Raw genomic sequence first — 12,844 nt, 5'->3', positions numbered from 1 at the left:
CAAAATGAATGTTTGAGCAAAACATGTAAAAGTTCAAATGATTCCAGAAATAACTGTGCGAATGAAATTTAAAAAAATTGTCAAAAATTTTGAAAACCAATTGAAATGAGGCGTTAGAAGAATTCTGAAATGTTGTTACAACAAAATCACAACAACAAAAACGCTATAGAATTAAACACAAACTCAATTATTGGAACGAGATTCACTGCCACAGCTTCACTCTCACAAGAAAAAGCAGTCGATACTGTTAAAATCTCCAGTCCATCAAACCTAAAATGAAAAATTTGGGAGCATTGTCACAATTCCAGATGCACAGGAGGTTTGTGACATAAGTTTAGTGGAAGACGAAGCAAACCTCACTTTTCAAACAGTCAATCAGATTCAAATTTTAATCTTGACATTTTAAGTAGCATTTTCACAATTCCAGAGGCAGTGGAAATTTCTGACTTGATTGTAGCACAAATAAGCTACTGCGAGAACAAGGGCGCAAGCAGCGAGTTAGTACATTCAGCAAACTATGAAGTAAATGAATTGAACAATTTCTGGACCCGTTTATCATCTCCGATTAAGGAAAACGAATTCGAAGCTTTATCGTCAATAACCTTAGCAAGAAGCAAACCAAACAGCAAATTGATGGAAACTTTATCCAATGGGTGCTCCGATAAGTTAATGTTTGATGGCTCTCAGTTTAACTCAGTTGAATCTAATATTTTGATGCAAACTATCTTTTTCCTTTTAAATTATCTGATGTGGCAGCAATCGACTCAATTAAATTGGTTTTCTGAATGTTGCCGTTCGAATACAAACTGCCCAATGGTTTTTCGTGGCGCCGGCAGTTTCTCTTAGTAAGGATTTTTTTTTCTTCTAAATCTCATACTATCAACAGACGGCGTTAACATTAAATAATCTACTGCATAGAAAGAAATGTACCCATTCTGGATTCAGTTTGCGCATCTTCCTCCTAAAGTTAAGAAATGTAAGAAAAAATAAGGTACTGGCTGGCCTTCATGCGGGGAATTCCAAACCTAACTGGTTTGAGGAAGTCGAACACCTCAAGCCGGAAATGGCACCCAAAGTGTCTGTAGGCGTGTTTGGTCTGGAGGCAACGTTTACATTCATTTGTCTAGTAGCCGACCTTGCAGTAAAATCAACTCTTGTAAACATGTTTCAGCATAACGGCTACTTTGGTTGCCACGTCTCCAAGAAACTTGGTCGCACTTTTGCTAAAACGCACGCATATTATCCGTTTTCAGATACAGGTGAAATAAGATCGAGCGAAAAAACTAATTAGTATGTTTTTGTTTGCAATTGTCTTGCGGTTAAAAGTGTTTCAAATGTAGTCGGTATCAAAGGTAAAAGCGGTTTTCTAGCATAATCGATGGCCTTCCGCTCACAGCCATTATGGGCTAAATGCACTGCGTTCTTATTGGTGTCTATCCTGATTTATTCGACTGCATTATAAAATATTGACACCCAATCAGAAAAAGGAAACAAACGTTTTAATTGAGGGAATAAATTCTCCCCGGGGAAATGATTGCGTATTCGAGTCACATTCGCAGAATAGAAGAAATTGGGTATTTCAAGGCAAATGATTTTTTTTAATGGCTTTGCTACGTTGGTCCAACTGCAATGAGAGGACGTTCAGACTAATCACTATACCCACATTATCTGAAGTTGATATTTGGCGTGACCATTTATTGGAAACGTCCAAAGACGAAGCTGTCAAAGCAGCAGAATCAATTTTAGAGTTTTTCTCAATTTTTGTCAATGTTTTTGATAACAACCCAAAAATCTAAACAAACAATGTTCATTTGTTGCGACATTTGGCCTTTCAAGCTCGAATGTTTGGACCCTTGTTCGCTTTTTCGGCTAAGCTTCAAGGCTGCCAACATATTACTCGGTGTGAAGTTTATTCAGGCTCAGTTACTGAATGCAACGTTCTGCAGACGGTTTTTACTACGGAGAAACTAAATAGACGAAAAGTTTCAGAGCGAGAAAGCAAAAGTTGAACAACGGTTGGCTGGGCTGTGAGCAAATAGATACCTCGGTAAATTTAAATCATGAAATTGTTAAAACTAACGAAGTCAAAATGGCAGAAAAACCTCTATCCAGACATGACAAGTTTCAATCGGCATATCGTAAATGGAGTCTATTGACGCACCCGCTTACAAAAGAATGCCTGGAGCTGGTAACAGCTGCATTCAGTTTCATAAAGACAGTAAAACCTGTTTCGGACAAATTCAACATTTTATCGCAATGAAATCTTCAGATGTGCACGAGACATTGTTCGCAAGTGTGAAACTGATTATGTCTTTTTCCGATATTGGTCCCATTGTAGGAATTTTTTTCGTAGTTCAAGAAACGGAGCTAAAAGTTTAATCCCTGCTAGGCAATTTCAGAAAAAATTTTCAGCAGAAACGCGACTGACAGTTTCTATCAGTTGACAAGCAAGAACATTTGGGCAGAGGAATCGTTGATAATGACGATTTCAACAGTTTGTGAACACAACTGAACAAATTTTCAAAGTTTCATCTGATGGTTTTTCTAATGTTCAGACAGCAGAGCGACCATTTTAGAATGAGTGTAATTAAAGTCAGTTTGTTAAAAAATTTGATGGTTTGCCTTTAAGAAAACGTTGGAGTTTTAGTTCATGTTCTGTCAATAACTTTATTTTCTGCCTTGTGTTTTCAATTTAACTCTATTCTGAAACTTTTGAAAAGATTACGGAATTGCTGTTCTCTCTTTATTCAAGACGTTTTCTTGCGGCAGTTTTGTATGAAATAAATAGGGCTGAAATGTGTTGTTTTTTTTCGCAATTTGAGCTTCGATTCATCACTGAAAGTGTCTATTCTTTCAGATTTACTGTATACTGAGAGTTATCATTGTTTGTTCTTGGTTTTTTTTTTCACTAGGCAGTCGCATATTTGGGATACAGAAGCACTTGGAAAAATGAAATGTCGCAATAAAAGTCGCCCAGGCACGTTTTGTAATTCAATGTTTTGCGTGGGTATGAGGTTTGGGGTGGGTATAAAGCTAGCGACCATTGAAACAAAAAGAATTTAAAAAACGTTCCACTTGCATTCATTGTAAACGCTTAAAATATTTGGTGTTTAAGGATCTGCCGTTGGACGAGGAACAAGTAAGAAAAAATCTTGCGCTGAGGAGGAAGAACGAGCGATTCCTGACGGTTATTCTTGAAGGCTCCGAGTACTCAGGTCTCAAAAAAGTCATTAGAAACCTAATTCTGAAAGGTCCAAAATCTCAGTATCAGTCTCCGCAAAAGAATTACGTTTCACATAAGATTTTTTTAAAAGATGTGCTGGTTCTCGAGTAGTTATTAAATTCAAGTGGAAACACTTCCGGACTTCATGCAAATTAATTTGGATCTTCTCTTGAAAGGTAAGAAAGTACGAACCGAAGACAATGTTACACAAGGAGAATGTCGGTTGAGAAACCGTTCCCACGTGGTGAACCAGTTTGTGAACTGGAGTAAAATAAACTAGCATTTAGAAACTTCATGCTCTTTGTTGCACCACTTGTAACTTGATTTTTCACTATTTTGAATTGTGATGTGTGATTTTTCTCAAAAAAAACCGAAATTTTCTCGAAAATTTTTCATGGCTAGTCAAGAGTTTTTCCAGATAGAGATACCTAATTCATAGGTCTTCAGGGTTATTGCAGTGGCAACCCATCTTTGAAACATGAAGGTTTGTCTGATTCAGGCCTGAAAATTTAGGCTAATGTTTCAGCACAACGGCTACTTTGGTTGCTACGTCTCCAAGAAACTTGGTTGCCTTTTTGCTAGAACGCACGCATATTATCCGTTTTCAGATACAGGTGAAATAAGATGGAGCGAAAAAACTAATTAGTATGTTTTTGTTTGCAATTGTCTTGCGGTTCAAAGTGTTTCAAATGTAGTCGGTATCAAAAGTAAAAGCGGTTTTCTAGCATAATCGATGGCCTTCCGCTCACAGCCATTATGGGCTAAATGCACTGCGTTCTTATTGGTGTCTATCCTGATTTATTCGACTGCATTACAAAATATTGACACCCAATCAGAAAAAGGAAATAAACGTTTGAATTGAGGGAATAAATTCTCCCTGGGGAAATGATTGCGTATTCGAGTCACATTCGCAGAATAGAAGAAATTGGGTATTTCAAGGCAAATGATTTTTTTTAATGGCTTTGCTACGTTGGTCCAACTGCAATGAGAGGACGTTCAGACTAATCACTATACCCACATTATCTGAAGTTGATATTTGGCGTGACCATTTATTGGAAACGTCCAAAGACGAAGCTGTCAAAGCAGCAGAATCAATTTTAGAGTTTTTCTCAATTTTTGTCAATGTTTTTGATAACAACCCAAAAATCTAAACAAACAATGTTCATTTGTTGCGACATTTGGCCTTTCAAGCTCGAATGTTTGAACCCTTGTTCGCTTTTTCGGCTAAGCTTCAAGGCTGCCAACATATTACTCGGTGTGAAGTTTATTCAGGCTCAGTTACTGAATGCAACGTTCTGCAGACGGTTTTTACTACGGAGAAACTAAATAGACGAAAAGTTTCAGAGCGAGAAAGCAAAAGTTGAACAACGGTTGGCTGGGCTGTGAGCAAATAGATACCTCGGTAAATTTAAATCATGAAATTGTTAAAACTAACGAAGTCAAAATGGCAGAAAAACCTCTATCCAGACATGACAAGTTTCAATCGGCATATCGTAAATGGAGTCTATTGACGCACCCGCTTACAAAAGAATGCCTGGAGCTGGTAACAGCTGCATTCAGTTTCATAAAGACAGTAAAACCTGTTTCGGACAAATTCAACATTTTATCGCAATGAAATCTTCAGATGTGCACGAGACATTGTTCGCAAGTGTGAAACTGATTATGTCTTTTTCCGATATTGGTCCCATTGTAGGAATTTTTTTCGTAGTTCAAGAAACGGAGCTAAAAGTTTAATCCCTGCTAGGCAATTTCAGAAAAATTTTTCAGCAGAAACGCGACTGACAGTTTCTATCAGTTGACAAGCAAGAACATTTGGGCAGAGGAATCGTTGATAATGACGATTTCAACAGTTTGTGAACACAACTGAACAAATTTTCAAAGTTTCATCTGATGGTTTTTCTAATGTTCAGACAGCAGAGCGACCATTTTAGAATGAGTGTAATTAAAGTCAGTTTGTTAAAAAATTTGATGGTTTGCCTTTAAGAAAACGTTGGAGTTTTAGTTCATGTTCTGTCAATAACTTTATTTTCTGCCTTGTGTTTTCAATTTAACTCTATTCTGAAACTTTTGAAAAGATTACGGAATTGCTGTTCTCTCTTTATTCAAGACGTTTTCTTGCGGCAGTTTTGTATGAAATAAATAGGGCTGAAATGTGTTGTTTTTTTTTCGCAATTTGAGCTTCGATTCATCACTGAAAGTGTCTATTCTTTCAGATTTACTGTATACTGAGAGTTATCATTGTTTGTTCTTGGTTTTTTTTTCACTAGGCAGTCGCATATTTGGGATACAGAAGCACTTGGAAAAATGAAATGTCGCAATAAAAGTCGCCCAGGCACGTTTTGTAATTCAATGTTTTGCGTGGGTATGAGGTTTGGGGTGGGTATAAAGCTAGCGACCATTGAAACAAAAAGAATTTAAAAAACGTTCCACTTGCATTCATTGTAAACGCTTAAAATATTTGGTGTTTAAGGATCTGCCGTTGGACGAGGAACAAGTAAGAAAAAATCTTGCGCTGAGGAGGAAGAACGAGCGATTCCTGACGGTTATTCTTGAAGGCTCCGAGTACTCAGGTCTCAAAAAAGTCATTAGAAACCTAATTCTGAAAGGTCCAAAAGCTCAGTATCAGTCTCCGCAAAAGAATTACGTTTCACATAAGATTTTTTTAAAAGATGTGCTGGTTCTCGAGTAGTTATTAAATTCAAGTGGAAACACTTCCGGACTTCATGCAAATTAATTTGGATCTTCTCTTGAAAGGTAAGAAAGTACGAACCGAAGACAATGTTACACAAGGAGAATGTCGGTTGAGAAACCGTTCCCACGTGGTGAACCAGTTTGTGAACTGGAGTAAAATAAACTAGCATTTAGAAACTTCATGCTCTTTGTTGCACCACTTGTAACTTGATTTTTCACTATTTTGAATTGTGATGTGTGATTTTTCTCAAAAAAAACCGAAATTTTCTCGAAAATTTTTCATGGCTAGTCAAGAGTTTTTCCAGATAGAGATACCTAATTCATAGGTCTTCAGGGTTATTGCAGTGGCAACCCATCTTTGAAACATGAAGGTTTGTCTGATTCAGGCCTGAAAATTTAGGCTAATGTTTCAGCACAACGGCTACTTTGGTTGCTACGTCTCCAAGAAACTTGGTTGCCTTTTTGCTAGAACGCACGCATATTATCCGTTTTCAGATACAGGTGAAATAAGATGGAGCGAAAAAACTAATTAGTATGTTTTTGTTTGCAATTGTCTTGCGGTTCAAAGTGTTTCAAATGTAGTCGGTATCAAAGGTAAAAGCGGTTTTCTAGCATAATCGATGGCCTTCCGCTCACAGCCATTATGGGCTAAATGCACTGCGTTCTTATTGGTGTCTATCCTGATTTATTCGACTGCATTACAAAATATTGACACCCAATCAGAAAAAGGAAATAAACGTTTGAATTGAGGGAATAAATTCTCCCTGGGGAAATGATTGCGTATTCGAGTCACATTCGCAGAATAGAAGAAATTGGGTATTTCAAGGCAAATGATTTTTTTTAATGGCTTTGCTACGTTGGTCCAACTGCAATGAGAGGACGTTCAGACTAATCACTATACCCACATTATCTGAAGTTGATATTTGGCGTGACCATTTATTGGAAACGTCCAAAGACGAAGCTGTCAAAGCAGCAGAATCAATTTTAGAGTTTTTCTCAATTTTTGTCAATGTTTTTGATAACAACCCAAAAATCTAAACAAACAATGTTCATTTGTTGCGACATTTGGCCTTTCAAGCTCGAATGTTTGGACCCTTGTTCGCTTTTTCGGCTAAGCTTCAAGACTACCAACATATTACTCGGTGTGAAGTTTATTCAGGCTCAGTTACTGAATGCAACGTTCTGCAGACGGTTTTTACTACGGAGAAACTAATAGACGAAAAGTTTCAGAGCGAGAAAGCAAAAGTTGAACAACGGTTGGCTGGGCTGTGAGCAAATAGATACCTCGGTAAAATTAAATCATGAAATTGTTAAAACTAACGAAGTCAAAATGGCAGAAAAACCTCTATCCAGACATGATAAGTTTCAATCGGCATATCTGCAGTTGGACGAGGAACAAGTAAGAAAAAATCTTGCGCTGAGGAGGAAGAACGAGCGATTCCTGACGGTTATTCTTGAAGGCTCCGAGTACTCAGGTCTCAAAAAAGTCATTAAAAACTTAAATCTGAAAGGTCCAAAAGCTCAGTATCAGTCTCCGCAAAAGAATTACGTTTCACATAAGATTTTTTAAAAAGATGTGCTGGTTCTCGAGTAGTTATTAAATTCAAGTGGAAACATTTCCGGACTTCATGCAAATTAATTTGGATCTTCTCTTGAAAGGTACGAAAGTACGAACCGAAGACAATGTTATACAAGGAGAATGTCGGTTGAGAAACCGTTCCCACGTGGTGAACCAGTTGTGAACTGGAGTAAAATAAACTAGCATTTAGAAACTTCATGCTCTTTGTTGCACCACTTGTAACTTGATTTTTCACTATTTTGAATTGTGATGTGTGATTTTTCTCAAAAAAAAACGAATTTTTCTCAAAAAAAACCGAAATATTCTCGAAAATTTTTCATGGCTAGTCAAGAGTTTTTCCAGATAGAGATACCTAGTTCATAGGTCTTCAGGGTTATTGCAGTGGCAATCCATCTTTGAATCATGAATGGTTTGTCTGATTCAGACCTGAAAATTTAGCGCTAATTCAGCGGTGATTTAGCCCTGATCATGGATATAGTGACCCTGATCAAAGACTGAACAAGATTTTTAAAAAGATGTGCTGGTTCTCGAGTAGTTATTAAATTCAAGCGGAAATATTTCCGGAATTCATGCAAATTAATATGGATCTTCTCTTGAAAGGTACGAAAGTACGAACCGAAGACAATGTTACACAAGAGAGAATGTCGGTTGAGAAACCGTTCCCACGTGGTGAACCAGTTTGTGAACGGGAGTAAAAAAAACTAGCATTTAGAAACTTCATGCTCATTGTTGCACCACTTGTAACTTGATTTTTCACTATTTTATATTGTGATGTGTGATTTTCCTCAAAAATAAACAAAATTTTCTCGAAAGTTTGTCATGGCTAGTCAAAAATTTTTCAAGATAGAGATACCTAATTCATAGGTCTTCAGGGTTATTGCAGTGGCAACCCATCTTTGAAACATGAAGGTTTGGCTGATTCAGACCTGAAAATTTAGCGCTAATTCAGCGATGATTTAGCCCTGATCATGGATATAGTGACCCTGATCAAAGACTGAACCATAGATGGTAATCGCTGCGATATCTCTGAATTAGCGATAATTTTTCCTTTCAACTCAACCCGGGTTGTCACGAATAAAGCGTGTACATAGGGTAGTAAATTGCCAAGGCAATTCAGCCAAAGTGGCACCAAATACAAATAGACACAATTTGAAATATAAACAACTGAAAGCATCAACACTAACTTTGCATCTAAAAAATCTCAAAGCATAAAGCCATATTATGTATAAATTATGCATTTCGAAAATTTGCGAGATATATTGATTGAGAAAATTTCTGAAATCGAAATTATATTTTTCTTATGTTGCTTAATACAAATAAGGTTTTTTAACATTCATTTGATGAACTTAAAACGAATCACTTGTGTTAATTTATTACTATTCGAAAGCTATCAAAAAGGCGTAAAGGTGCCATAAAAATGACACCAATATTTGCGACCTAGGTTAGAAAAAATAAGGTTCTTAATAAAACACTGCAGATGCGAATTTGCACTTCGAATAAACAAGCAAAAAATGACCGATAACGCTACTGGAAAAAACTGATTTAGTAAAAATTTGTGCCTCTAAAATTTCTTCAGTGACGCACGCCAATTATGAGTCTACATAATTGCTAAGTGACGCAAGCCAATTATGACGCAATAGCAGTATCGGTCAATTTACAAAAAAAAAGAAATTTACCAACTTAAAAGCCTCAATTTATACAGTGGACGCATTTTAACTAGTATACGAAAAAGTTCATTAAAAACATCCAAACCTTCCCAGGTTCGAACCCTCTTATTTTGCTGCTGGTCTCATTCCCTACCTCTACGCTAGAGAATCATGATACCTTGAAGCTAAAGTGCTCTTTGTAATATAATAGTCTGTGTTAATATCCTTAGCATTGGCTGTACTTAATAGCTGGATCAAATTGAACACTTTCAAAATGAACACATTTTGTCCCAATAATTGCATCGCAACAATATTTGCGACTTAGGTTGGAAAAAAAAAAGAAAGTTCATACTATAACACAAGCTATGCTTTTTTAAATCTGACGCTACTGTAAACAATTGGAGCAAGAAATGGGAGCAGCATGAGGAAGCGTTGCATCGAGAGGCTTTGCGGGATACTTGGTGCAACTTCTTCAATAGCAAACTTTTCATTTAATCACATTGAATAGATGTAAGTCTCTCGAGTTTGGAGACAAAAAAAAGGCTGAACTCCAACATTGCTTCAATGCCAAATAATGAACCTCTCTCACAATATACACAAAACTCCACTTGAACAGAATCGTCTCAAGCTGACCTGACTAAATTGCCATTCAAGTCCGCTCACAAAGGCTTTTTGCAAAAAACGGCCTACTGGGATGAAAGTTTTGGCAAAAAGCTATTTTCGTGTTACTTAATACGATACCCTAAGTATTTGTGTAACAAGCTTTACCAACTTTTAAACGATTACTTGTTATAAGACTAGAAACGTCACTCAATTATACGTTTAAGGAAAAAACTGTTACAGGACAATACACTGATGAAATCAATAACTAACATATCAAACTGACATAAAAAAAAGTTCTTGCACAACAACAACTAATTCCCAATACGCAACTTCTTCTGGCGCAGTAGACAATATATGTTACTCCAAACAGCTGCTAATTCTACGAACTTCGTCGAAAAAAAGGTCAGCAGTTATTTCTGACCCAACGATGAAATCGTCTCGGTGTATGCTGACTCGTTGAGTCTAAAACAACAAACACCGCAATGAAGATTTTATTCAACAATTAATAATAAATTATTTTTCACACACTTTTAAAGACAATTCACAAACTGCAGGCACATGAAAAACTTGCAAAGAGTTTTGGGGTCCCAAAATCAGTTTTCTCAGAACGATTGCATGTGATTGGATTCTTTGGCATGAGCAAGTAAAGCTTAAATATAATAATGTTTTTTGGTCTACCTGTAATTTTCTCTGGCAATTTTCCACTTTCCGTCATACTCTGCCAACAAAATAGAGTGTGAAAACATGTGCATTCTTCGACCTAAAACAATTGAGTGTAATGAATAGAAACAATAATTACCATTATAGCTGTCAATCTATGAAATTAATGAAGAATCACATCAGCGGAAAACATTAAAAGCTACCCTCCCATTTTTTATAGTCTAATTTTAAAAAAATATATAGTATTTATATACACGCAATTTTCATTATAGAAACGAGAATGAGCGAAGCCATTATATTATAAGAATTTTAAAATCCAAAAATCCTCACAAAAATCCAAATTTTAACTGCGAAAAAAAATCGAACCTGAAAAACCTTCTTACCTGATGAAAGTTCTTATTTTTGACTGTGGTAATGATTCGCATAGTAGATGAACTGATAATCTTGTTCTTGTTATGAAGCTCAAACATCAAATTCAAGAAAATTTTAAGACATTTTTTGACGAGCAAAGCTGACTTCACATACGACAAAATGCGGTCTTATTTTTCGAGAAGGAACTTACCAACCGGTAACAAAGCCGAAATTGTCTGAGCAGACACTCTTTAAGCCGAAAAATTTTCAAAAAGACTTTTCGCTCATCAAACGACGCAATATGAGGCCACTAAGCCGTTAATATTGTCCGAAACCTATAAAGCCGAAAAAAGTAAAGACGAAAACTATAAAGCAGACGCCTATCAGGCCGAAATCAATATAAAAAGCAAATTTCGAATAGGACGGATATTTTAAATATTAACATGTTCAAAATATGTCTGTTGCAGATTTCCAACAAAGGGTCCAGGATATGAGTCCAGATTGAATTAGTGCTGTAAGCAACGTTATTTACGGCAAAAAAAAGTCTTGTACCCGATTGCAATACCCTTGTTAACTACAACGGTAAACACTTCATCGCGACTAGTCTAAACTTGCACTGATTGAAGTAATGAATTTAAAACTTTCTGACCTTTTTTATATTCGATGAAAACTCGACCATCCACGCTGATGAGAATGACAGTCTTGCCCTGACTGTATTGGGCCTCAATAGGCTGTGCCTGCAAACTCTTCACTTCATGTACTGTTTCGGGTAAGTCTTGAAGAAATTTACTGATATTAACGTCACCTAAAAGATACTAAAACATTATACGTACACTTCAATGGGCTTATTGGTTATATCGTCACAAATCGCCAAATCGCTTCGCTTCATTTCATGTTTTATTATTTTTTGCTGTTCCTATTTAAATTTCCCCCTCACAACTCCAATTTATTTTTCGTAATCCAATAATTCCAGTACGTTCATCATGAAATTTACGATTTTTGTAACTCAATTTTTCAAGCATTCGGTCCTTCAAGCATGAGAACCCTCCCCTCGTGGGCTAACAGAGCCAAATTAACTTTGGAAGAAACACCGAAGAAATCATTAGTTTATTTATAGAACACAACATTGAATTTATTATTTTAAAAACAGTTATTGAGAAAAAGAAAACAATTAGAGCTATAAAAGGGGCCAAAAAGTAAAAATACCCGTCGGATAAATTGAAGTTTGAAAAGAGAGGTTTGAAAACGGACCATATGGTCTGAGGACGCTCATTTTTTTTTATTGTAAGCCTGAAAATAATTTAATAATAATAATCATAATAACATTATTATATAATATTCTGATTATTAATAATATTATTACTATATATATTCATAACACTCGCCCGTAATTTCGTTGCCGCACCATGCCAGAGTAGATCCCGGGACATAAAACTTGTGCAGCTGGTGTCTCTTCGAGTCCAGATGAGTGTAGTAGGATTTGTTCAACTCCTCTGCCGCCTCGTCTGCCGCAGAAGCAGCTATTGTGATCGCGGCCGAAGAAGTCGTCATAGCAGTTTAATTTAATGCATCATACCTGGAAATCGCATCTATAAAACAGGGTATGTCAGAAAAAGTTGCATATGTTGAAGATAATCGAGGAAGCATCAACAATTGGGTCTTTACCATTATAGCCTTCCCCTTCTGTAAATTATAGACCCCCAAAATTTTTTTAAAAAATCGCTGTATGAAGAGTGGTGCACAGCAAATAAACCACAGTTGTTAACACGACAACATTTTTTGATGGGACTTCAAAATGACACTACACAAATTTCTTGGCCGTTTAAATTCGAACCGATTTTTATAGGTTTACCGCTCATTTGTCGTATTAATGTCATGTCGTCTCCATGTCGCTGCCTTCTTATTCACCTAGCACCATAAAGTGGTATCATTTTTATTGCTACGCTGGGGGGGGGGGGGCTATAATGGGGAATACCCTAACAATTGATACGTCATGCCGGGAAAAAAATTGATACGTCATGGAAAAAAAATAGATTATGAAATCGTAATTGCTGCATAATTTTTTTATTTCACGCTCTTTAAATGAATGAC

General features: G+C 36.4%; 1 protein-coding gene across 1 annotated transcript; it reads right to left on the bottom strand.

Moving 5' to 3' along the window:
- Positions 1-9,925: 9,925 nt before the first annotated feature.
- On the bottom strand, positions 9,926-12,340 carry LOC134844615 (NTF2-related export protein-like). Its single transcript, XM_063861378.1, has 4 exons — positions 12,139-12,340; positions 11,403-11,558; positions 10,421-10,502; positions 9,926-10,204 (listed from the first exon to the last, which is right to left on the bottom strand). The coding sequence occupies exons 1-4, from the start codon at positions 12,302-12,304 to the stop codon at positions 10,153-10,155; spliced, it is 456 nt and encodes a 151-aa protein (XP_063717448.1). The 5' UTR covers positions 12,305-12,340; the 3' UTR covers positions 9,926-10,152.
- Positions 12,341-12,844: the final 504 nt, after the last annotated feature.

Source organism: Symsagittifera roscoffensis, chromosome 4 (assembly GCF_963678635.1).
Source record: "Symsagittifera roscoffensis chromosome 4, txSymRosc1.1, whole genome shotgun sequence".
Classification (NCBI taxonomy): Eukaryota; Metazoa; Xenacoelomorpha; order Acoela; family Convolutidae; genus Symsagittifera; species Symsagittifera roscoffensis.
This window is presented reverse-complemented; position numbering and strand designations above follow the sequence as displayed.

What these genes read in the sequence shown, in the direction of transcription:
- LOC134844615 (XM_063861378.1), bottom strand. Translation starts at nt 12,304, where the DNA reads ATGACGACTTCTTCGGCCGCGATCACAATAGCTGCTTCTGCGGCAGAC. An exon ending in GTGCGGCAACGAAATTACGG is followed by an intron (nt 11,559 to 12,138) that starts GCGAGTGTTATG and finishes AGTATCTTTTAG; the next exon opens with GTGACGTTAATATCAGTAAA. An exon ending in ATTGCCAGAGAAAATTACAG is followed by an intron (nt 10,205 to 10,420) that starts GTAGACCAAAAA and finishes TTGTTGTTTTAG; the next exon opens with ACTCAACGAGTCAGCATACA.